This window comes from Genypterus blacodes, unplaced genomic scaffold, assembly GCF_046128005.1.
Source record: "Genypterus blacodes isolate CSIRO-AG114 ecotype Tasmania unplaced genomic scaffold, CSIRO-AGI_Gbla_v1 ptg000358l_1, whole genome shotgun sequence".
Classification (NCBI taxonomy): Eukaryota; Metazoa; Chordata; class Actinopteri; order Ophidiiformes; family Ophidiidae; genus Genypterus; species Genypterus blacodes.
The window spans coordinates 245,001-268,726 of NW_027467142.1; the positions used below are offsets into that span (position 1 = coordinate 245,001).

Below are 23,726 nucleotides of genomic sequence, written 5' to 3' on the forward strand. Positions count from 1 at the left end.
TACCTCCTCCCCCCTCTCTCTCTCTCTCTCTCCCTCTTTCTCTCTCGCCAGCTAACGGCTACATCAGCGCCAGGGCCTCCCCGGGCCTCCTCTCCGTCTCCAATGGCAACGGCCTGGGAAAAGCCGGGCCGGCCAAGTCTCCGCCTCCGCCCAGCCCTCAGATGGTCAACAGCCGCAAGCCGGACCTGAGGGTCATCACCTCGCAGGGCGGGAAGAGCCTCATACAGCTGGTGAGAGGGGAGGGGAGGGGCAGGAGGAGGCGTCACAACCATCAGAACCAAGCACTCTGATGGCTTCTGACGCCTCTGATTGACAGAAAGAGGATCTATGAGGGGGGGGGGGCGGCTGCTAACCAAACTTCTTGACTTCACGTTGGGTTTGTCCTGTAAATCAATGTTGACGTTTCTGTTCTGATGGTGCTGTGTCTTCACCCCCCCCCCCCCCTCTCCCCCCGCGGCGTGCAGACAGAGGAAGAGCTGGAGTTGGTGAGTGAGGTGAATAGACCTTTAGACCTTCTAGCCTCCTGGATGTGGTGTGTGATCTCACCCAGCATGATGTGTGACGCTGACGGGCCGTTAGAGCGCCAGAGAGCCAGCGGCGTGAGCCCACGGACCGATCACGCCGTCACTTCGGTCGGCGGTAGAGCCGAGCCGAGACTGCAGTTGATGCTGATTGGCTCAAACGTTGCATCGTCTCAAACCTCCCAGACAGAGGAGCCGTGCCTGTAGCTGTGCCTCTTGAAGCCACGTTTCCTCTTTAGAGCTCAGGTCTGTAAACAGCAATGGAGTCCTGGGCTGCAGAGGAGAAGAGGAGGTCCAGGCACTGGTTTCCATTTGATTGAGGACCAAATTGTAGGAGGTTTGGAGCGATCAGTGCGATAGATAACTTCCTGTGAGCGCAGCTCTGACCAAACGGTGTCCGGGTGAATCTGAGTGCTGCACTCTAACTACATTCTGTCGTGCGTTCGGGATACAGGAAACCATAGCGACCGCCTGACGAGTCCGTCTCACTGTGCAGCTGCTCGGCATGTGCATGGTTTCATCTGGAGGAAGTTTGGTTTGAGGACACAGTGAAGGATTCTCAACACTCGTGTTTTCCTGTAACCTGGAACACACACACACACACACCACGCACGCACACACACACACACACACACACACAGACACTAACACACACACACACACACACACACACATACACACACACACACACACACATACACATATACACACATACACGTACAAATATACACACACACACTCACATACACACACACACACATACATGCTCACACACACACACACGTGCATGCTCACATGTGTTCATGCATATTTCTCTGCACAAAAATTCACACAACTACACATGTGGCTGTCAGGCCTCACACGCACGCACACACACACACACACACACACACACACACACACACTCTCAGGTCCGCCTCTCCCACTCTCTGCCGTGTCCGTGCATGCGTTCCTGTCAGCATGATTCTCCAGCCTTTCATAACACCTTCCACCATGACGCCACATAAGGCAAACACCCAGCCCAGGCGACAGTGTTGCCGTGCCAACGCCACCTTGAGATGTGAGACACTTGTCATCTTGCACGTTGATGTAACAGTGTCACGGAAAAGTTGAACAGCTCGCAGAGAGCCGAGGTGTTTGGGTTTATTCACGGGGAACGGAGACGCGTGGTTGTGTGTGTGTGTGTGTGTGTGTGTGTGCGTGTCTTTACCATTTGTTTGCATATTTCGGCCACATAAACAAAGAGTCATTACAAATTTTTAATTCTGAATTAAAATTAAAACAAATTTTTAACCTTTTTTTTGTTTTTGGCAGAAATTTTAAGCTTTTTATCTAATCAATTTTGTTCTTTCTTATGTTCTTGGAACTTTTGTAACAGTTTTTAAAAATTTACTGTTGAATTTCTTCCTACTGATTTTTTTTAGTTTTTGCTCTAAAAGGGTCGACATCAAACTGTCAGGTCTTTATAATGTGACAACAAAAGTCTCAGATATCAGACATGTAATGAATCTATAGACAGAAGAGAAAGTGTGTATTCCTCACTTCACCTTTGACACAAGCTGACATGCCGTAGTAACGATGTCATGAGGGGCTGTCACTCACTCAGCTCCTGCTCACCATCATCATCCTCATGTCTGTAGGAAATGGATGAAGCTGCTGTGAGCCTTCAGGCTTTCATTCCTCAGCGTTCCTTCATTGTTACTTTATTTTGTACTATTCTTTTCCTTTCAGACTCATTGTTTGTCACCTTATAGACCAGTTATCATAAATAATCTAAACCTCCATTAGCTTATTTTCCTTCTGTCAAATCTTGGCTATTGGAGTGGATTTGAATATTTTTTTCCTTATTTTTACATCAAATCTAATGTTTGTTTTTGTTTATTATGTTGAGAGATCAAACTAGTCTTCACCTCCTCTAGGCCTCATCAAACCACTTCATGGACCCCTGGAGGTCCTCAGTCCAGATGTTGGGACCCGCTGTGCAGCATTCTCCTACCCCGCCCCCTTAACTTCCTCCCTCCATCTTTCTGTGTTCCCAGCATGCCCAGCGCTCAGCCGGCTCCCAGATGGCGCAGTCGCTCACCACCCCAGTGGTCTCTGTGACAACCCCCAGTCTCCTAGCACCTTTCTCCGGCATGCAGACGGCCTACAACACCGGTAAGAAGCTCCGCCCCCGCTCAGCGTGGTGACTCCGCCTCTTTCATGGCCGAGTCACGTCTGATTTTAATGATCTGTTCTTCAGTGATACGGGCATTTACTCATTCAGACCTGACCCGACCCAATCAATCAATCAATCAATCGATCAGTCAGTCAGTCAGTCAGTCAGTCGGTCAATCATTATCTATGTATCACGTTTCAGACATTGGATACGACTCAATGTGCTTTACAAGAAACTGAATACTAGAAAAAGGCTCAAAAGTGTAACCACGCTCTGATCAATACATTGATCTGAACTGAAGCTTTATTCCTCCACAGAGACGTAAAGTGAAGGCCTGTAGTTCGGTGTTGATGTGTGTGTGTGTGTGTGTGGTGGAGGGAGGCGACCTCAGTGCCATCTGAATGTTCACTTTGTTCACTGGAGCCATTCAAAGGCTCTTTAATACGAACTGATCAATATTGATGAAGCACAAACTGGATGATGTAAAACTACAACAACACCCCTTCACCACTCTCTGTCTCTCTCTGTCTGTCTCTCTCTCTCTGTCTGTCTCTCTCTCTCTCTGTCTGTCTCTCTCTCCCTCTCTCTCTGTCTGTCTGTCTCTCTCTTTCTCTGTCTCTTTCTGTCTCTCTCTCCCTCTCTCTCTCACTCCCCCTCATCCCCCTCACTCTCTTTCTCTCTCTCCCTCTTTCTCTCTCCCCCCTCTCATCCCTCTCTCTCTCTCCCTCACCCCCCCTCCCTCTCTAATCACAGAGTACCAGCTGACGAGTGCAGATCTCACGGTGCTCCAGACGTTCCCACCACCTGGACTGGTGCCTGGCAACATGGCTGCCTGGCAACAGCAACAGCAACCAGCAGTCTCCCAGCAACAACAACAGCAGCAGCAGCAACAGCTGGAGTCGCTCAGTAACCTTGTGTAAGCTTCTTTTTCTACCTGCGTACAACTCTGAAAAAATGTGGCTAAGTCAGTCGCTCTACTTCCTGTCCCCCCCGCCCCCGCCCCCCCCCCCGCTCAGCTCCCACAGGACCCCCGCTCTCATGTAGCCCAGGCGAAGCTGCTGGCTGTGTGATCGCCACACACACACACACACACACACACACACACACACACACACAGGCTGCACTCCATCGCCACTTTAGCATCAAATGCAAGCAGATTTTTGAAAAAGTTCAGCTGCAAACTGCCAATTAAACATTGTGAGAGGATGAGAAGTAAACATGGAGCAGCTTTCCTCCATCTCCTGCCTCGCTGCAGATTCATTATCATTCCCTCCTCAAACCTGTCAAATGTTTGTGCTCTAATGAGAGGGGGCGGAGCCTGAGCAGGTTCACGCTGACTTCAGGCTGAAGCATCGACCTCAGTGGAGACAAACACAACTCACTGCTACATTCAATTACAGATTTTGCTGAATTGCTAGTAAAAAGTGGCAACGATCAATTGTTTATATGATGTAATGTTTATTTGGAATCTGCCACCATATAGAGACTGAGAGGTATTGATTACTGATGTACTAAACAAACACACATCGATCATTCAGGGACTGTGGGAGCTCAGGTTCTAAGGGTCAAAGGTAGACAGAAATGCAGGGTTTGGTTGTTATGGCGACTTATAGAGAGGTGTTTGAGCTCTCAGAGTGTCTTTACGTAAACTTCAGACTTTTTATCAAAATTAGAATGTTGTGGACTTTTTCCAAACATCAGAGTCCTCAACCAGCGCGGCAAAGGTTCCACTTAAAGTTTGATCGTTCCATACTTGACATCTTGGAATGTTTCTTTAGTTTTCCGACATAAATCTGCGTCGGGTTGATTCATCCGTTCGGTTTCTCCGTCGGCCTGTCGCGGCTCCGGCAGACTTAACAGGTTTTCTGCAGGTTTGCTGTTTGTGTGAGAGTCAGCAGTATGTGAGACCAGACTTGCCAACATGAATGTGGGACGCGTTCCCAGCACGCCAAACAGAACGCTAAATCCGACCGTGGCGGGACGGCGAGGGCCAGCTGGGCGCGCTGCTGCAGCTCCGAATGTTCCGCTTTGTTTTTCATCTCATCACATGGCGGCCTCCCGGCGAGCAAACAAGCACGTCCAATCACGCGCTGATGGACAGCTTGGCTCTGCGCCTTCACTCGTCCTCCATGCGGCATGAAAGAGGAAACGGTTCCTCTCTTCCTCCCATCCCGCTTCTCTTCCAGCGTGTAGACAATCCTCTCCTGTCGACTTCCCCGTCCACCTGTAGACTCACATCCCTCAGTCTAAGTTAATGTTGTCTTCAGCTTGGAGGTGGTATGGTATTGTTTGTATAGGAATGCAACGCTCCACAGGCGACGTCAGTCATTTGTTGAGGTGATGTTTCTGAGGGACTACAGGCCGGCGCTCCAACATCTCCTCTTCTGTGACGTCACGTTTTGTCTCTTCTAGTTGTTGATTGTTTCTTACGTCGTGCCGCAAAACTCGCCATAAAACCCGAGACCTCACGTCCTCTGTGTCAGTTAGAGTTTTATGAATCAGTCCACCTTAAGTGAGCATTAAACCGTCTCTGGTTTGATCTTGAGATCCCGTGAAATCTCCCCTCTGCTTCTGGAACGGAAGCAAAAGTTTTCCGGCGAACTCGCTCACCATTTTCTTACTTTCTGTGTGTTTTCGCCCACATAAACACAACTTTTAGTCTCCTCTGTCTCAGCTGCAGACAGTGCATACGTTGCTAAATTGCTTACAGGACACAGTGTTTGTCTGCAGGGCACGATGCACACATGCTCTCACAGGCTGCTCAGCAAAATCTCCCAGGAGCCATCAGTGTTTTCCCAGAGTGCAGATTAAGAAGCTTTTCGGTGTAAAACAGCAGCAGCTTCATTAGGGTTCTCTGGTGTCACTTTAGTTTGGATTCTCTCCCCAATTTGAACCCATCCAATTCCCACTGCGCTCGCGTTTCCTGTCACAGCTTGGCCCCCACTGTGTGCAGGTTTTGAGTGGGGGGGGGGGCTGATCCTTGTGCTGGGTTGGTGGGCGTGTCTCTGTCTAAGCAGGTGTGTTGGCGGTAAATTGGTGCTGCACGTCGCTGTCAAACATGTTCTAAAATTAGAGGACCAATCAGAAACAGAGCTTCCAGGGTTTGTCTCGCTGTTCCTGTGGGCGGCAAACAAACCTCAAAGTTCAACACAAATTCCAACTGCAAAACAACAAATAAGTCGAGTGTGTCCTTTTAATGGAATCGAGTGTAAAAATGCATTTCTGTGTCCAGCTGCGCCCGGCGAGCAGCAGCAGCTGTGTTTTTGTGTTTTTTGGAGTAAGCGTGTCTGCTCCTCCTGCTGTGTTTGCTATTTCAACCTGCTTGTCTCTGTTTCCACCTCCTCCACAGTCTGGCCTCTCAGTCCGGCGTGCTGTTTGGCAGGGACGAAGGCCTCTGCTGGTACTGTACTCTCTCTACTTCAACCCTGCACAGCTCACATGTTTCCCAAATGATCTGCTGCACCTTCACAGACAAACCTTACCTCAGATGACATGTTCAACATGCAAAGAAACATCATGGGCGACATTTGGACATGAATTAGAAGTGCCAACAGGGCTGCACATAAAGAAAACTAGCAGAGAGAGAGAGAGAGAAAGAGGGAGAGAGAAAGCGAGGAGGTCTTGCGTAGTCAAGAGTTGCATTTCCCTCAATCTTAGTCTTTCTCTCTTCGCCCCCAGATTTATATCACATTAATTGAATCTGGGTGAAATGTTCAGCATGTAGCCTGGCGACTCGCCCCCAGGGCGCCTTCTGCCCCCCCGGCGCCGGGCTGAAACATGATGTGCACCCCTGGATATATAAAGTAGAAAATGAAATCTTGACACAAACACATTATGAGGTCAAACATAACCAAACATGATGTGGTGATATGATGTAATGTTTGTTTGTATCTGTATTATAGCTCATGTGAACACTGCAGGTGACTCAGAGCTTCATGTTTTACGTCCTGTTTGAAAAAAAAAAGAAAAAGCAAAGCATTCTGGGAAACATGGCTGTCGTCCCCACACCGTCCCTGAGTGTCTGCAGCTTGTGGTTGTGTCGGCTGTGTTCAGGGCAGACCCACCGCTCGCCTTCATCACTGTCTCTCCACCGCTGACTCGGCTGTTTGGGCTCGCCATAGCAACGAGGCCCCCGTGGCACCGTAATCCATCTACCTGTGAGCCGCACGGGTTTGATGAAGTGGGCACGGCGCAGGATAGAGTGTGTGTGTGTGTGTGTGTGTGTGTGTGTGTGTGTGTGTGTGTGTGTGAGAGAGAGCTTTGGTTGTATGAATCATTTAATCAGTAATTTGAAAATGTTAGAATTTCTTAATTTTCTTAATCTTCTTGTACTTTTTTGTGTAGAAAAGGTAAAAAAGAGAGAGAAATCGCATTTATTTATGTATTTATTCTTTTCACAGTTCAGCTTTTCTTTTGACAAAAAAGACAAATTCAATTAAAATAAAGATTACAAAATTCTACTGTAGAAACCATTAAAAACATTTGATCCTTTATGTAGAAAACAGAAACATTGCTTAAAAAATAAAAATTGTTGTCCGCTTTTAGTTTAGGCCAAAAAAAGCCAAATTCAATAAAATGTAAAATTGCAAAAATGACTTTAGAAACCAAAGAACTGCATTTCACGTTATATACCAAAGTTCCTGTGTGTGTGTGTGTGTGTGTGTGTGTGTGTGTGTGTGTGTGTGTGTGTGTGTGTGTGTGTGTGTGTGTGTGTGTGTGTGTGTGTGTGTGTGTGTGTGTGTGTCACAGATGCCTGGAGCAGAGCTCTGGTAAATTCCCCTCTCGGGTTGCTGGTAATTGAGGGAATATTAGAGATGGAGCAGAGTGGACGGTTCATGATATGACATATTAGAACATCGCCCAGGGCCAGAACGCAGTAATTGGGCTCCACGTAGGAATCAGCCGTGTCAAGCAGAGAGAGAGAGAGAGGGAGAGAGAGAGAGAGAGAGAGAGAGAGAGAGAGAGAGATCCGAAAAATCCTGTCGACGTGGTGGAAGTGTGAGCCACAGTGCAGCGTCAACATCCAGTGTCAGTCTGGGTGACAGGTTGAGCCAGCAGAGGAAGAGGAGGAGGAGGAAGGGGGGGTGGGGGGGTTATCATGGAGTTTGAGCACGTCGGGCCTCAGACTCTGACTGTGGGAACATGTGGGGGAACACGAGCACCCGAGCTCCTCAACACAAACTTGTGTTGCAGCGAGGGTGTGACTCCCTGCACACTGAGGTCGACCTTTGACCCTTTCAAATGTGTTCATTAACCACTGAAGCACGGAAGGACCATTATGATTTCACACCGTCTGCCTGTTTGATGTTGTACTGAGCCCGGGGCAGTCAGCATCTCATATAATACTTCCGGCTTCAGGCTGCTTTGATGTTGAGCTCTGATTCGTCTGTTTGTGTTTCTTGTTGCTAACACACACACACACACACACACACACACACACATCTACACATGTATGATGTCATAGAGGAAATGATGATGATGACTGGGTACTTAGACTCGGGGGGGATCAGGATCAGGTTTCTGTGTGGGGTCCTGGGATGTTTAAGCGCCTGAACATCGATGAAGTTGTTACCTTCATCACATAGGTGATGATGATGATGATGATGCTGGTGATCTTGACCCCTGGGTGCAGTCGTCAGTCTCACTCTTCCTCCTTGTTGTCTCTTCCTGTCTGCAGGCAGGTGGGTCACATACCTCAGGGCGCCGCGCTGACCGTCAACCCCAACATCAACATCAAGTCTGAACCCGTCTCGCCAAACCGGGACCGCAGCACCCCCTGTTCCACCAGCGGGGCGGTGGGCGGCGGAGGCCACGTTCAGGGGCCGGGCCTGGTGTCGGTGGCCTACCCCGGCACGCTGCGCCTGGACATGGGGGGCCAGGGCCGCTCGCCCGTCGACAGCCTCAGCAGCAACGGCAGCTCGTACGAGGGCAGCGATCGAGACGACGGGGGGGCCCACGGCCGGGGGGGGGGCCAGGACTTCCTCCACCAGGCCGGCGCCCAGCAGCCCACCATGGTCCTCCTCCGGCCCTCCTCGGCCGAGCCTCAGGACCAGGAGGGGGCCAACGTCAAGAGAATGAGACTGGACACCTGGGTCACATAGAGAGAGGAGGGGCCAGGGACAGAGCGGAGGACAGACGGACAGACAGAGGACGGAGAGGTGTACTTGTGGCTCGTGTACATGACCCCACCCACCCCACGCCCCCTATCTCCCACCCTGTGCATACACACACACACACACACACACCTGCCATCTACCTAGTAACCTACAGGCTGACCTCACCTCACACACTCAGCATGCTTTCTCACACACACACACACACACACACACACACACACACACTGCTGTGACTTTGTGCTCACCACATGAACACTGAAGTACTTTGACCCTCAGACCCTGAGGGCTCCAGACACCAAACCAGGGAGGATTGGTTGAATAATTCTAATTCTAACTGACTTCATCTGAATAGAAGTGAAGGTTTCTTATGTATAGTTGCAGGGAAAGAGGCCGCCGGCTCCTTTCCCTCCTGACGCTGCGCAAATTCGGCAATTTGAACCCAAACCCACGACCGCAGCTGGCAGAGCAACAAACTCACCAGCCTCCATTTCCCAGCATACCTTGCTTTTGGCTGTAGCGACGGCTTTATCCGCTCAGAACGAGTCCTCACCTTCTGCTCCTGGTCCTGGTCCAGGTCCTGGTCCAGGTTCCGGTCCATGTTTCCGGGCTTTTGCTGTATTTTTGTCCTCCCGTCTGTTGACCTTTAGATTTGTTTTTGCGTATGAAGACACTAAGAAGACGAGCTGGAGCTGGAGCCAGACCCGCCGCCCCTCCTGGTCTGAGTTTAATCTGAACGGCGCAGACGAGTCGCGAAGCAGGAAGGCGGTTGGTCGCCGAGGTAACAGGACTGTTTTTCTTTGAATCAGGGACGAGCTGCAACGGCTCCACAGCTTTCACCACAATCTGGTCAACTACAGATGCTGAGAAGGGGTGCATGTATGTGTGTGTGTGTGTGTTTGACGTGTGTGTGTGTGTGTGTGTTTTTGGGTTTGTTACCTCAAATGGTTGTTGTTGTTTTTTCTTGACTTCCCCTTGACGACGCCGCACGCAGCTGGAACTATTTTTGTGAAACGAGGCTTTGAGCTGGCGGCGCTCAGAGGGGGGAAACCTGAGGTTCCGTGTACATAAGCGACCTGTGACCTTCAGTGTGACCTTCAGTGTGACAGGGACACAGGGTTCTCAAGGTCAAAGCATTAGACGGCGTACACGTAGAGGAGCTGCAGGCAGGGGGCAGCAGAGCACAGGGATTGTATATATAAAGTATATATGAGGCCGACTTCCCTCCAGACGAAAGCAACAAAGGCGCGGCTTCTCAGCGGATCAGTACTTTTAATTTATGCGCGTGTATATAAAGTGTAACGTGTGTCTGAGCCTGCAGAGGGCGCCAGAGGCAGGAAGGGAAGACATACCGCAGAGTAGCCATGGTGACGAGGACTGTTTGATGCGAGCAATGATCCCACAGAGCGCACTTTAAACCACACACACACACACACACACACACACACACACACACACACAGCCTTAGACCCAAACGGACTCTAGTTGGCGCTGTTGTTTCAAATGTACAGTATCGACACAAGCGGTAAAGCTGGATTGTTCTGTGTGTGGCTTCTGGCAGCGGCCTGACCTTTCACCTTTCACCTACATAACAAAATCACCAAACGACAGCAAAATCCGATGATTCGCTTTCGCTCAAGTTCATCTGTTCAACATCAACACAGCTAGCTAGGCTCGACGCTAGCTACGTTTATTTTCACTGATTGCTGCCTGAAATTAAATCACGTAATGAAGGCGACTTCACGTTTCCTCTCCTGCAACGACTCGGTGACACGTTGGCGACTCCATCGACGCCTCGGTGTTCCTGCGACATGATTGGCTGCAGACAGACAGGATGTTGACGTTTTGCCCTCAACTGGATAAAAATTGGAACTCTTTGATTCTACAAATGTACTTTAATTCATTTCAGTAATTATGAATTGAAGACGTAAAGTATCTTTTTTGTTTACACGATTTTTGGCAAAAGGGAATCAATCTGTCAATCAATTTTGTCAGAGATTTCTTCTACTTAACTTAACTTAAGTCAAATTCAATGTAAGGGAACACTGCAGAGGTTAAACAGAGTTCCTCCTCTAAAGTTTAAGTCTTCTAAATATGAATCTACAAACAGTTTGTGCTGTTATGCAGGAGGAGTTAGGAGCCATTAGGAGGAGGATGACGGACAGATCCTACAGATTACTGCTGCACACTTCCATATTTCTGAAAGCACTCAGCTTGCGTCCATCTGCCTGCTGAACCTTTCCCTCCGGTTTGGCTCCTCCCCCTTAATCCTGATCCTTTAATGACCAACTCCCAAATCCACCGCAGCCGTGTGGACTTTGGGTCGTCTGCGTTTGGCTCCTGGTCACAGCTCACCTCCGGTTCACCTCGCCGTCTCTCCTCCTCAAGCTCAGCTCCAATGTGCTACATGATAACACACACACACACACACACACACATCATCCATAGTCGGTTGAAAAGACGACGGCTTTTCTCTCGTTTTTTACGAAGGTTCTCGGTGATCCAGATATTTGGATCTCTTGAGCTGGACTTGGTTTGGTTGTCATGGAGACAGTTTGCCTCATTGGAGGAACGATTTGGGCCATGAAGGAGTCACGTGTCCCAGAGTGAGGAGGACTGTACGAGTCTCAGGTCTTTAGTCTTGAACTACAGTTGCTTTATTAAGACGTCGTCGTCATCGTCTGCGTCGGTTACCGATGGAAACAGATCCCTGCCAGGTTGGAGACAGGAGGAGTGTTAGGCCGCTGCGTCCTGAGCTTAGAACAAAGCCCCCCCCCCCACAGGGCCGCGTGCTGCAGGTTGGGTCAGGAGGAGGAAGCAGTAACGCCGTCCGGACGCTCGCGTGGCGTCGTTTGGTTTGTTGGCGACCGAGCAAAGTGCCAGAAGAACACTAGGGGGCGCTATAATAATCACCAAACAGAAAGACAATCGTACTTAGAAATCGTTTGAGCCCCCCCGCCCCCGCCCCCCCTGTATGATGATGATGATGATGTTTATAGTCTCGCTCACTTTCCAGTGTTACTTTGTGCCGGTGACAGTCTGTCTGTTTTTACTCTAAATGTTCTGAGAATTGATATTATTATTATTATAATTACTACGATTATTAGCACTACCACAGCCCAGTGGGTGGTAACCACGGAGACGATATAGAGACAAGAGAAAAACAAACTATTTCTTTGCAGTTTTGGTGTAGATTAGGCTTCTTGTTTTATTTGGAATTTGAGTTTATTTTATTATTATTATATGGAAATATTCTATAGATATATTTTGTTTTTGTTTTTTCTTTGGCTTTTGTTTTGTTTTTTCTTCAGAGAAGGTTGTTTACTAATATTGCACGATTTTTATGACACGAACGAAAGAAACACGAGAGACGAAGCTCCAAACCGCAAACGGTTCAATGCTGCAATTTTTAGTCCGATGTACAAACTTCATTCTACACGTATGTTGTGGGTGTGTGGGGGGGGACGGGGAGGGGGCGGGGCCGGGTGGGGGGAGGGGGCGGGGCAGCGTGACACGTCTAACTTATTTCTTACCGGACGCGATGATGTCAATGCATGGGTGTTTAATAACGAGCCAAGAACGAATCAAGCTATAGGAAATGTAATATCGACACGAATATACATCACACAGAAATACATTTAAGATAAAAAAAAAAATAGAAACAGAATAAAAAAGTTTAAAATAAATTATAGCTAATATATTGTGTTTGGCTAGTCTGCTTTTTTGTTGTAAAGATCATTTTTGTTGTTTTTTGGAGAATGATATACAGTTTGTGTATATTTTCATAAATAAAGTATGCACTGATATGTTATTACAAATTCTATACTGCTTTTACAAAAAGTGTTTGTTATTGTACCAAAGTATACATTGGTCCCCTCTTACCCCCCCGCCCCTCCCTCCCCTTTTTGCGTATGTTTTACCGTATTTTATATATTAAATAGACAAGTTGACCTTCAGGAATGTTTGTGTCCTTATTATTAGTATTACTATTAGTGCTATAATTGTGACTTTTTTCTGTCTCCGTCTGTTGTGTGGCAGCCTTTGTGCGTTACCGGGTTTGACCACTAGGTGTCACCCTAATGCTTTGAATAGTGCAGCGAGTGAGGGAGAAGGTTCAGCCATCACATACACACACACACACACATATACACACGGACACAAAGATTTAAAGGCAGTTTTGTAATTTTTATTTGTTAATACTCTAAATTTCCTTTTTCTAGTATTTCTTTCTATCTTTATCAGTTATAAAGAGGATGAGCTTCTATATTAGATCATTATTTTTCATTTCAAACAGATTGTTGATGATGTTTACACAGCAGCTTATTCGTTGCCAATTTAAAAGTAAACTCGCCATATAAGACCAGTGACTCACTGGACACACACTCTCAGTACCATGAATAGAAGCTGTGGTGATGAAGAGGAGATGCCCACCCAATTCTTCATCGCCCCCCTGAGCTGTCAGCTGGTTGTGTCCACAGCAGCCGTTGAGCTCATGTCTCAGACAGGCCACACACACTCCTGCTCAACAAGCCCCTAATAATAACCACACACACACACACACACACACACACACACACACACACACACACACACACACACACACACACGGAGACAGCTGATCCAAGCTGGACCGTCCAGTCGTTGTCTGTGCAACAGTCACCGAGCGATGAAGACGCCATTCTGAGTGCCGTCTTCTGCCTGGAGGTCACAAAGGTCTAAATTGTTACCCGTTGTCATAAAGCGTAGTTACTGTCCTTACTCGGAGGAAGTCCCTCCCTGACAGCACGAAAGCTGGCGCCCCCTGATGGAGGTACAGCAGCACCAGAGACTCACAGACCTACAAAGTGTATCAAGCTACATACAAACGGCTGTATTGTATGCGATGCTGACTGGCAGAATGAGCTCCAGCTATGTCTCCTTTGTTTTCCATCTCCATCCTCCGCTGTCATGTCAGTCCTCCCTCTCTACATTGAGCAGCTCAGAACTTCTCATCTCATCCCCTCATACTTTGTCTCCTGGGGTTTTTGTGTTTTGGATGTGAATCTGTGCCTTCATCTTTGTCTTCCTCATTAGTTTGGTGTGTTGTGCTGGATGGGTGTGGTCTCTCTGCCAGAGCTTTAACTGAATCTCCAACAGCTGATTAGATTACAGCGAGGGCATCTGGTGACACACACACACACACACACACACACACACACACACACACACACACAGAAATACCAGCTTTTCCATCTGAGTCTTCCTCCTTTCTCCTTCATCTCTGATCACTGCTACAGTCCTAAACCCTCCCCAGCTCACTGTCACAGCCAGAAGGAGACGATGGACATCAAACAAAACCAAAACACTAATTTCAAAGTTTAATTCCACCTTTCTTGTCTGTTTAAGAAACTGTGCTTGAGATATTTGGTGTCAGTGGGCGTGGTTAGTGAACTGTGTGGTCTGTCACGTCTGTCATGTCTGTGTCCTCAAACCTCACCGCTCTCATTCCCGTAACAGATTAGTCTCTAACTGGAGTCATTCCTGACACACAAGCCTGGATCTGTCAGAGGAGGATTGCACGTCGCAGTGCAACATCTGAGTCACGGATGTAAAACCAGAGCAGATAACGACAGAAAGACATCGTGTTGCAGTGAAAGAGGAAGCAGTAGCACGGACCGCAGGAAGATAAGGTCCAATGAAGCGGCGACAAACTTCACAGTGGTAAACAACAAGTGAGTCATGACACAGATGTGGGTTTTCTTCAGGTTAAGGTTTGTTTTCACACAGAAAGCAAGTATCGTCTGTGATGCTGACTGCTTCTCATGGTCAGTAGATCTACATGAATGTGGTCATTTGTTATTTTTCATAATCTGAAAGTATGTATCAATGTTGAACAGGAGGAGCCCAAGAATGGATCCCTGAGGAACTCCACATGTGATTTATTAGAGCAAAGTCGACTCTATATTGTAAATATGAACATTTAGGTGTCCCCCCCCCACACACACACACACACACAGACACACACACACACTCTGCAGCTCCTCCATCATACACAGCAATGACAACAGGACTAAATCAATGGAGACGGGATAATGGATGGCAGATTGTTATCGACAGAAGGTACACACACACACACACACACACTCCCACACAAAGCTAAAAGAGGTTTATGTTCCTCCTAATGGACACATAAACTCCTCCCCCATGTTGGTCGCCCTCCACCGTGTTCATAGCAGCTCCTTTTAAGTAACACATCTAAAGTTCCACGAGTCCATATAACAATAACTCTCTCTCTCTGTCTCTGTCTCTGTCTCTCTCTCTCTCTCTCTCTCTCTCTCTCTCTCTCTCTCTCTAGGTTGATATAGAGGTATTGATCCATGATAGTTTTATTCCCAGAGGAACGCCTTCAGCTGCTGTGGTTCCATTCCAGACTTCTACTCTCATCCCAACACAAAAGACTTTGGTTTCCTTCCTCATTCCTGCACTCATCGGGCAGCGAGGAGCCCAAACAGCCGTCATTGTTGGTTAAACTGACGAATGAATGACAAGCTGGACGGGGCTGTGGGTGTGTGTGTGTGGGGGGGGGGGGGGTGGTGAGGACACACATTGTTCCCTGTCTGGTACTTTTCCCTCTGGCCCTCCCGGGTGGCGCTTGTTTACCACGGAGGCCCCGGTGCAGCTTTGTTAGCTCACCTGACCAGACAATCCTAAGGTTTAGTAACGTGTTTGTTGTATCATTTTAGTTGTAGCAAATGTTAGTTTTGCCATGTGTGTAAACAAACTGAGTATCACACATTACTGTGAAGATAAAGACGGACAAAGAGACGCTGTTTCTGCTGAATCTTTATTTTCAACCAAAAATGCACCAAGACAAAATGAAACTTTGGGAAGAAGTCAAATCAACGTGATTCTTACAGGCAGCAAACATAAACACATCAGACTGCTTTGGGTTCCTTTAACATAAATAAAACATTTCAAAGCCGTTATCTCTTCACCATCATGCTACTATAAGTCCCCCCCCCCCCCCCCCCCCACACAGAGCAGCTATCCATCTCTTTGATACTCTGTGAAAGAGCAGCTCTACATGTTACTCTATCCCGGCCTTATTGATTTCCTATCCCCAGTCAAATCGGGTTAGGCAGCGATCAATAAATGCTTTGACTTTCAAATGACACTCTTTGTTCTGCTGTCACTCTTTTCCCTCAGGCTGATATTTCAGAGACACGTTTGAAGGTTTGAAGAGTCCAGCCAAAGCACGCCGAGTCAAACACCGGAGCACAGGGAAACAGGAAGTGCAGAGTATCAGTCGATCCGATTGGCACACTGGTGGTGAGCGTCACTGATGTGCGCACAAAGGCACAACTTTGGTTTACTGAACAGATGCAGCTAAATGTAATTTTCCTCTGATTAACTGTGATAACATCTAACTCAGTCACTAACTTCACTCCATGTTGCTTTTTTGTGTATCTTTTCTTCACCAGATGACCAGATTTCACCTTCATCTTCAGAACCTTCAGAATGGACCCGCTCGCCCTGGACCCCATCCCTGCCTCGTGCCGGCTTCACCTCCATCTGCTCCTGCTCTTTCTTTGTGACTGAAGCTTTAGATGAATCAATATCCATCCTGGAATTCCCATTTACCACATTCGGGTTTTCCAAATCGCCCCAGGCGAGACTGTCGCTGATCCCTAGATTCTGATTGGCCCGCTCGGCTGCTTGGTCGCAGGCATCATCTGGCTGATAGGTAGCGCCGGTGTCCAAGGAAGAAAGCCAGAGGTCGTGGTTAATACCAGAACTGAGGAGACGGGGGAGGTCGTTGTCTTTGCTGGTTGTTTTGAATGATTCTGTGGAGTTCTTCACCTGGAAGATCTCAGCGCCATCTGGAACGCTGTCAGTGGAAACCTCAGCAGCCTGACCAGCGCCACCATCGTCATGGAAACTTTGAAGCGATTCCGTCACCTCATCGTACATGTGATCATCTTCATTCTGAGCTGTGATGTCTCTCAGGACTTCCCATTCTGCTGCTTCTGGGAATTCAGGAAACACCTGAGAGCATGGAACTTCCTCCATGGGATGTTCTTCAGAAGCACTCAAAGCTTCCATTGATCCAGCTTCCATTTTAACCACATCCTGCAAGTCATCAGAATCTGCTGTTCCATGAACTGTGGAGCTTTGGTCCATGATGTTCTGGCTCTCAGGCCTGTTGATGAGCTCCTGACCTTCTGTAACATCAGTGTGAGTCACCACGGAGACGTTGTAATCAGCCTCTTCCTCAATTTTTGAGGTGGACATCAACACTTCAGGCTCCTCCTCCTCCTCTGTCATTTCCTCTACAAACTTCTCCTGCAGATTTAGAGCTTCCTCACTTTCCATGAGCTTCTTCTGTGCAAAGTGAGCGCTGTAACTGTATGTAGACAAGTTTTCTAACTCGCGCTCAACGAGCCAGTCTGTGTCTAATTCCTCGTTCAGGTCTGGATCTGTGTGTAGACTGTGTTCCACTGGTTCAGGAAGTTCTTCGGTTTCTTCCTCTGATTGCTCCTCATTGATCATTTCTTCTCCACTTTCCCTATCTTTCCCTAAAAAGTGTCCTACATCCCTGTCCTGGTCATGAGTGTATCCTGGTTCAAAATCTTCATCCAAACTTTCCCCATCAGCCTCTTCACACAGATCCTCCATAGTTCCTGATCTCCTGGACTTGCTTCCGTACCAGGCGCCGCTTCCTGTTTCTCCAGCCTTCTGGTCCTCTTCCCCTTCGCTGGACTCGCTCTCGTCCCTCTGTGACACCTGAGGGTTGACGTCTGTCTCGTCGCTCTTGTATCGGATCAGAGGTCGCGTGTCGGCCAGAGTGTTGTCCTGAGCATAGCTGTCGCTCTCCAACTCTGTTCTCCACGACACTGAGACATTTTGAGAATCTTCATCGTCATCATTATCTTCTTCATCTCTCTCAGGACTCTGCTCTTTGTCTGTGTCAGCATTTTGTGCGTCGTCATGTAGGTGTGTGTCAATCACTGAGGTAAGTGTGTTTTCTTGCTGGACAGTATCTGTCACTTCCTGCCTGGCTCGTCTCTGGCTGTGCTCTCTCACTGATATGTCCTCCTCTGGTTCAGCATGCTGTCCCTTTTCTACATTGTTCTTCATCTTCTCCTCTTCCTTCAGGTCTGCCTTTCTTTCTATCACACTGTCCCAGGTATCCATCTCTTCTCCGTCAGGGTACAAGTTGTCTTTTAATTCTCCCTCAACACCAACCACCTCAGCACATTTGGTTCCTTGTGCGTTTGTGATTTCGGCGTCATCACCTGCGACGACCCCATCTTGGCTGCCGTCTTCTTCGTGGTTGAAGAAGCTTTCTTCAGGGTCAGAAGCAGGAGTGCTCGTCCTGGATTCGCAGGTCGGTTCCAGCACCGCATCTGTTTCAGAATCTGAGGTTTCTTCTGGTACATTCTCTCCTACATTACCCATAAACTCCTCCTCCAGCCATGCTTCAATTGGAGCATGTGGCTCTTCCTTCTCCTCTTCTTCAGCAGACACATCTTTATCAGGTTCATCAGGGAAACCACAGGCCTCTTCAGTCATCCGTACATGGTATGGTGTGAAGTGTTTGACTTCATCATGTAAAGGTAGGCTGGACTTTAACTGACAACTGACGACAGACTCCTGGAGAACTTCTTCCTCAGGAGGGCCAACTCCACCGTTGTTCCAGTCCACCTCGCCTTCTTTGTCCTCTTCCTCATTAGGAGGAGACAGCGGCTCAGCGTAGGTGACCTTCTCCTGAACCTCCTGCGGTCTGAAGTTTTCCACGGCTCCACTCTGTAGCACTTTAGGATATGGACTGGCCCACATTGTGTACTTGGTGGTTTTTGCTGATTCTTCATCAGAATGATCCTCCACATGTCGGTGTGAGATCTTAGGGGTCTCACTGATGGTTACAGGATTTCTTTTCCAGTCTGATGTTGGCGTGAAGGCTGCTGACGTGGATCTTCTCTTTGTGGCATACACAGCTGAGAGAGGGGAGGTCTTGTGGCGGGTCGTCAGCTGGCTGTGGTGATTCTCCTTAAACCCACGGGGGCTGAAGGCTGCATCTGTGAAAGAGACAGACACACCTCATCAATACACTAAGACCTGAGCTACTCTGCTCATATAGACGAGAATGGATGCTGGAGGTTATACTGTCTGTTAGAACGATCACTCAACAAGCTCCTTATGAAGGTTTATGAAGTCTGTTAGATCAGTGGAACAAAGACCGCTTGATTAGATTTTGAGGTTTTAGGGTTTTTTGTATTTCTTCTTCTTCACGAGATGATTTATAAAAGATCAAGCATCTCTCTCTCTCTCTCTCTCTCTCTCTCTCTCTCTCTCTCTCTCTCTCTCTCTCTCTCTCTCTCTCTCTCTCTCTCTCTCTCTCTCTCTCTCTCTCTCTCTCCTTTGATGTTAACATGACAGGGATGTTGCAGAACCCCCCCCCCCTCCCCACCCCCTCTTTTAAGCATTATTACCATGCATGTTCTCTGTGCAGTTTAGACTAATGGGAAGATATTGATCTCCACTTCCTTTCCCTGTTGTCTAAGTTACCGGAAGGCAGCAGAGCCACATGGTTCAATAACCTTTGGGGACCATCTGTGGTGGCTTTCATTACAGGACCCAAAGTGCCAAGCTCAGCTCCCTTACACTTACACAGGACCCTTACCCTGCCCCCCCCCCCCCCCCTCACCATCCAGTTAGACTAATGATGTTACAGAGTGTACCCCACACACACACACACACACACACACACACACTGAGGGGCTTTTAGTTACCCTGAGGATTGATGGTGAGCCTGGTGAGTCGACACGCCAGCAGATTTATGTGACACGCAACACGACGTCATGAAGCCGCTGATGTATGAATGTTGTTTACTTTAATTACCTGTGATGCAGATGCTTCTGGTTTGATTTGCAGCAGGGACGTCTCCTCTGAGGCGTTCACTGTCCAGTAAAGCTCTGCACAGAGGAGGAGCAGAGGAGACAAACACTTCACCAAACATCCGCTGGAAACATCACACACTGACTCAGGCTATGCTCATGGTGACCTTCAGTTCCACTTCTCCTCACAAAACCTTTAATATTGCGTATGAAGCTTGGCATGTTGTTGTTGGATGCTGTTGATGTTGCCGACTTTTGTTGCGTCAGGAGAAGACGGAGCTCTGTTGTTATGCTAATGAGTGAGTGGTTGAGCTATTCAGAAGCCATCTGCAGCGCACAAACCTCTGTCTCTCACACACACACACACACACACACACACACACACAGCAGCTCATGCAGCACTAACACCGTTGTCCTCTGTCACACATGTGGACACGCCCATCTCCATGCCAACACACTCACAGTTAGCTAAACGTCCAGCTTATGAACTCATGTTTCTGTCTTCATTTCCTCGTGTAATCAAAGAATTAGATTAAATGTTAAACTAAATATTATCTGTCTTCATATATAATGTTTATGAAGACATAACCCCCCCCCTTCCTTTCTGCTGTTACTCTAAACTCCCATTGCTCATAAACTACGGCTGAAAGGGTGGAGGGTGAGGGTCAATATCTGAGGGGGAGGGGGGGAGACGCCACTCCTTATGGATGGATAAGTTACTCTGCCCGAGACAACAGAGGACGTCCTCTCGGTGAGACAACCCTTAGTCCAGACGGCTGCACCCATGGGGGCCGAGGCTGTGGCCGGGGGAGGGGGGCGGAGGCTGTAGGTCTGTGAGGAGGCTGAACTGATGCAGCTGGATGCTTGTGTGCTTCAGTCAAGCTTCACCCTGCCTCAGGACGTTCAGACGCCTGCTGGTTGTACTCTGCTTACAGCGATGCAGCTCCATGTCTACGTCTGATCTTCTTCTCACATTTGTATTAATCCTTTATTTTCTATGAAGCATTTGATGATGAACCTCTTTCTGAGGGACGGCGGCCCTGTTTGGAGCAGCTGGCGGTCTGTACCTGTACGTGGACACCTCCAGGCCCAGAGACAGTTTCAGCTGCAGCAGGCTTCGGTTCTCCGTGACGATCCGTTGGATCTGCTGGCCGAGCTCCTCCCTCTCCTCCTCCAGGCCCTGCAAGTGCTCCTGCCAAACAGGAAGTCAGATAGGAAGAGGAAGCGGCTTTAAAACAATCCCCCACCACAGGAGTTTATGGAAACAAACACTCTGACTGTGTTTGTATTGTTCTGTGGTTTGTTGCTACTGAAGTCAGAACTCAGATGAGCAGTCGTAGAGAAAGCAAAGTTAGGAGCTCAGTAGCAGGCATAAGAAGTACAATGTAAGAGAGACAGAGAAGAGAAGAGTTACAGTTTGTCAGTGGAGTCAAAAGTCACATATTTGAGAGGAAAGGTAGAACACAAGTACACAAGAGAGGAACTCCTGCTTTATATGATTCAGGCGCCTGCTCAACTAAATGTTCTTGTGAACCTGGTGAACATCTTCAGATCTGTATGTCTGTTCAGCTTTAGATGAGCCTGGAACATTCTGAACACACAAGTCAAATCTATTCCACAAACTGAAGACAGACCTAATGGATTGATTCTGGAACATTTGAAGGAATGAAAGCCACGACAAAGACGCCAAACAAACTGCTAACACTCAACAAAGTGACCTTTAAACTCCTGAGATCAAGTAGCTCACTACATTGCAGCCACTTCCCGGCCTAATAGGAGATCTGTGCTGTTTTACTCTCACAGCAAATGATGGATGGAACAGAAGCGGTGTGTAAGTATGTGCTCGTTCCTTTCTTAATTCTGAATTCTGATTCTCCTCACCTGTAGTTCGTGGACCTCCTGGCCGTGTCGGTCTCTCTGCTGCTCTGCTGTCTTCTCCAGATGCAGGCTGATGTTCTGAGCTGAGCTGAGCTCCTTCTCCAGGGCCTGGAGCTTCAGCAGACTCTCCTTCTTCTCCTGGCCCACTTGGGCTAATCGGTCCCTGGCCTGGTTCAGGGACTCCTCCAGCAGTGCAAACTGGGCCTGATGGGCCTCCGCTGCCTCCTGCCGGGCCCTGGTGGCCCTCTGAGAGTATTCGTGGCCCAGCTCTTGCAGGTTTAGCGTCTGGCCTCTATTGGGGGCCCAGGTGGATGTGACTGCTGCTCTGGAGCGGCTCAGTGTTTCCTCCATGTGGGCCACATCCTCCTGATGGGTCTGAATGAGGAGCTTCATCTCATACTCCATCTGGTTGACCTTCTCCCTCAGCCACATCTGAGCTCTCTGCTCCTCTCCGAGCTCCTTCCTGCTTTGCTCCAGCTTCATCTTGGCCTCCATCTGCGCCTGGGCCTCCCTCTGCCTCTGAAGGTCCAGGGCTTGGAGCTCCTCACTGAGCCTGCAGACCTCCAGCTCCGTCTTGGTCCTCTCCCTCCAGGTTTTGTCCAGCTCCACTCGGGCCTGCTGCAGGTCTTCCTCCAGGCCCTTCCTGCTTGACAAGGCTCCATGACTGCTGCACCTCAGAGCTTGGATCTCCTGGCCGAGCAGCTGGTTCTCGCCTTCCAGGAGTTTGACCCGGCCCAGGTAGGACTCCAGGCGTCGGTTCAGGCTCAACATCTGGCTCCTCTCATCCTCCTGCTGCTGCCTGTGATGGAAACCTTTATGAGTGTGAAGCTCCATGTCTGTGGAAGAGAAAGATGAGGCCTCACTCAGGAGTCCAACGACGGCTATTTCCCTGTCCAGGCTTCAGTCAGTGTGTGTGTGTGTGTGTGTGTGTCAGAGAGAGAGAGTATGTGTGTGTGTGCGTGTGTGTGTGTGTGGGTGGAGATCCGATGATGCTCTGAGCCTCTGCTGGTGTGCCTTCCCTTTCATACTGGGCTTAATGAAGGGGAGGAGCCAGGGAGGATGGGTGAGAGGGGGGGGCAAAGGGCAGAGGAAGGGGTGATGTCACTCCTGAGGTTAACTCTTTCACTGCTGGCACACCGCAGCAAAAATAAATAATATCAAAGATACAACAAAGAAAAATTACAAAATGTATGAATTTATCAAATGCAAAATGTGATTATTTTTTTCTAAAGGCCAGAAAAGAATTTTAAGAGCTTTCAGGTGTTTAGAAGCTTCAGTCCAGTAGAATCACTCACATTTACATTCTGATCCAGTTGTGTAAGGAGAAAAGGATTCTGCTCGTTTCTATAGCAACCTTTTTGTTTTTTAGTAGATAACCAGGCGTCATCAGAGCTACATGAGTGACAGAGAGAGTCACAGCCAGCGCCCCCTGGTGTTCAGAGAGAGCTTATACCTAAATGAAGGATGTGAAGTTTCAAAAAAAAAATTACTTCAAGAGAAAAGATTTCAAAAAATATGAAAGAGAATAAAAGAAAAATATATTTAAGAAAAAGATCAATGTGACTTCATCCCAGTGAGGAAGAGGAAACGCTTTAATGCTCAACATAGCAATGCAATCACTAAAAGCACCTTTGATGAAATGTGAAAACTAAATCCAATTCAATTAAACGACACTCACTCTCTCACCATTTCTCTGATGGCTGGTTGGTGCTTGTGAGTGCTGCAGTCTCTGTTCAGGCCTGAGTGTTGAGCCGCTCACCCTTTAGCCTCTCTGGCGCCACCTTGCGGATACTCCTCAGCACTGCGCTTCCTCCTGCAGCAGTTCAGCGTCACAGCTCACTGAATTTCCGATTCTTCCACTCCGAGACTCTTTTTTCAAACAAATGTAATTCTTCAAGCTAAAATAAAGCTCGTGAGAGGAAACTGAAAGCGACGCTCCTTCTCCTGGAACAGAAAGAAAGGAGAGATGAAACAATACGGGAGAATCAAGGGAATTTTACTTTGAATCCAGTCAGAGGATCGCGAGTTCAAACGCTTGCAAACAACACATCTGCTCATGCAACAATACAACAACACGGACACACACACGCTGCTGTGTTGTTCTTCACACTGACTCCCTACGGTGGCCGAGAACCGCCACCGCTGCAAATCAAAGAAAAGCTGCAAAAATAAAAAAGCT

The 23,726-nt window shown here is 48.2% G+C and overlaps 2 protein-coding genes across 3 annotated transcripts in view; one reads left to right on the forward strand and one right to left on the reverse strand.

The window, feature by feature from the left end:
- mef2d (myocyte enhancer factor 2d) overlaps nt 1-12,260 on the forward strand; it is a 67,954-nt gene extending 55,694 nt beyond the window's left edge. The window contains exons 7-11 of one of the 2 annotated variants that reach the window (XM_076138315.1): nt 52-230; nt 2,561-2,678; nt 3,433-3,595; nt 6,029-6,079; nt 8,357-12,260. In XM_076138315.1, coding sequence (XP_075994430.1) covers nt 52-230; nt 2,561-2,678; nt 3,433-3,595; nt 6,029-6,079; nt 8,357-8,780 — 935 coding nt within the window. In that variant the 3' untranslated portion in view covers nt 8,781-12,260. The remainder of the gene's footprint in view (nt 1-51; nt 231-2,560; nt 2,679-3,432; nt 3,596-6,028; nt 6,080-8,356) is intronic. The other variant, XM_076138316.1, reaches the window with a different exon arrangement.
- A 3,350-nt stretch (nt 12,261-15,610) lies between these two features.
- nes (nestin) lies at nt 15,611-23,667 on the reverse strand. Its single transcript, XM_076138314.1, has 4 exons — nt 21,551-23,667; nt 20,737-20,861; nt 19,674-19,747; nt 15,611-18,850 (listed from the first exon to the last, which is right to left on the reverse strand). Exons 1-4 carry the CDS (start codon nt 22,379-22,381, stop codon nt 16,200-16,202), a joined length of 3,681 nt encoding a protein of 1,226 aa, XP_075994429.1. The 5' UTR covers nt 22,382-23,667; the 3' UTR covers nt 15,611-16,199.
- Nucleotides 23,668-23,726: the final 59 nt, after the last annotated feature.

Excerpts from the sequence above, each read along its gene's own strand:
- nes (XM_076138314.1), bottom strand. The coding sequence starts at position 22,381 with ATGGAGCTTCACACTCATAAAGGTTTCCATCACAGGCAGCAGCAGGAG. Across the intron at positions 20,862-21,550 it reads AGGAGGTCCACGAACTACAG|GAGCACTTGCAGGGCCTGGA; the intron begins GTGAGGAGAATC and ends CCTGTTTGGCAG. Across the intron at positions 19,748-20,736 it reads CTGGAGGTGTCCACGTACAG|AGCTTTACTGGACAGTGAAC; the intron begins GTACAGACCGCC and ends TCCTCTGTGCAG.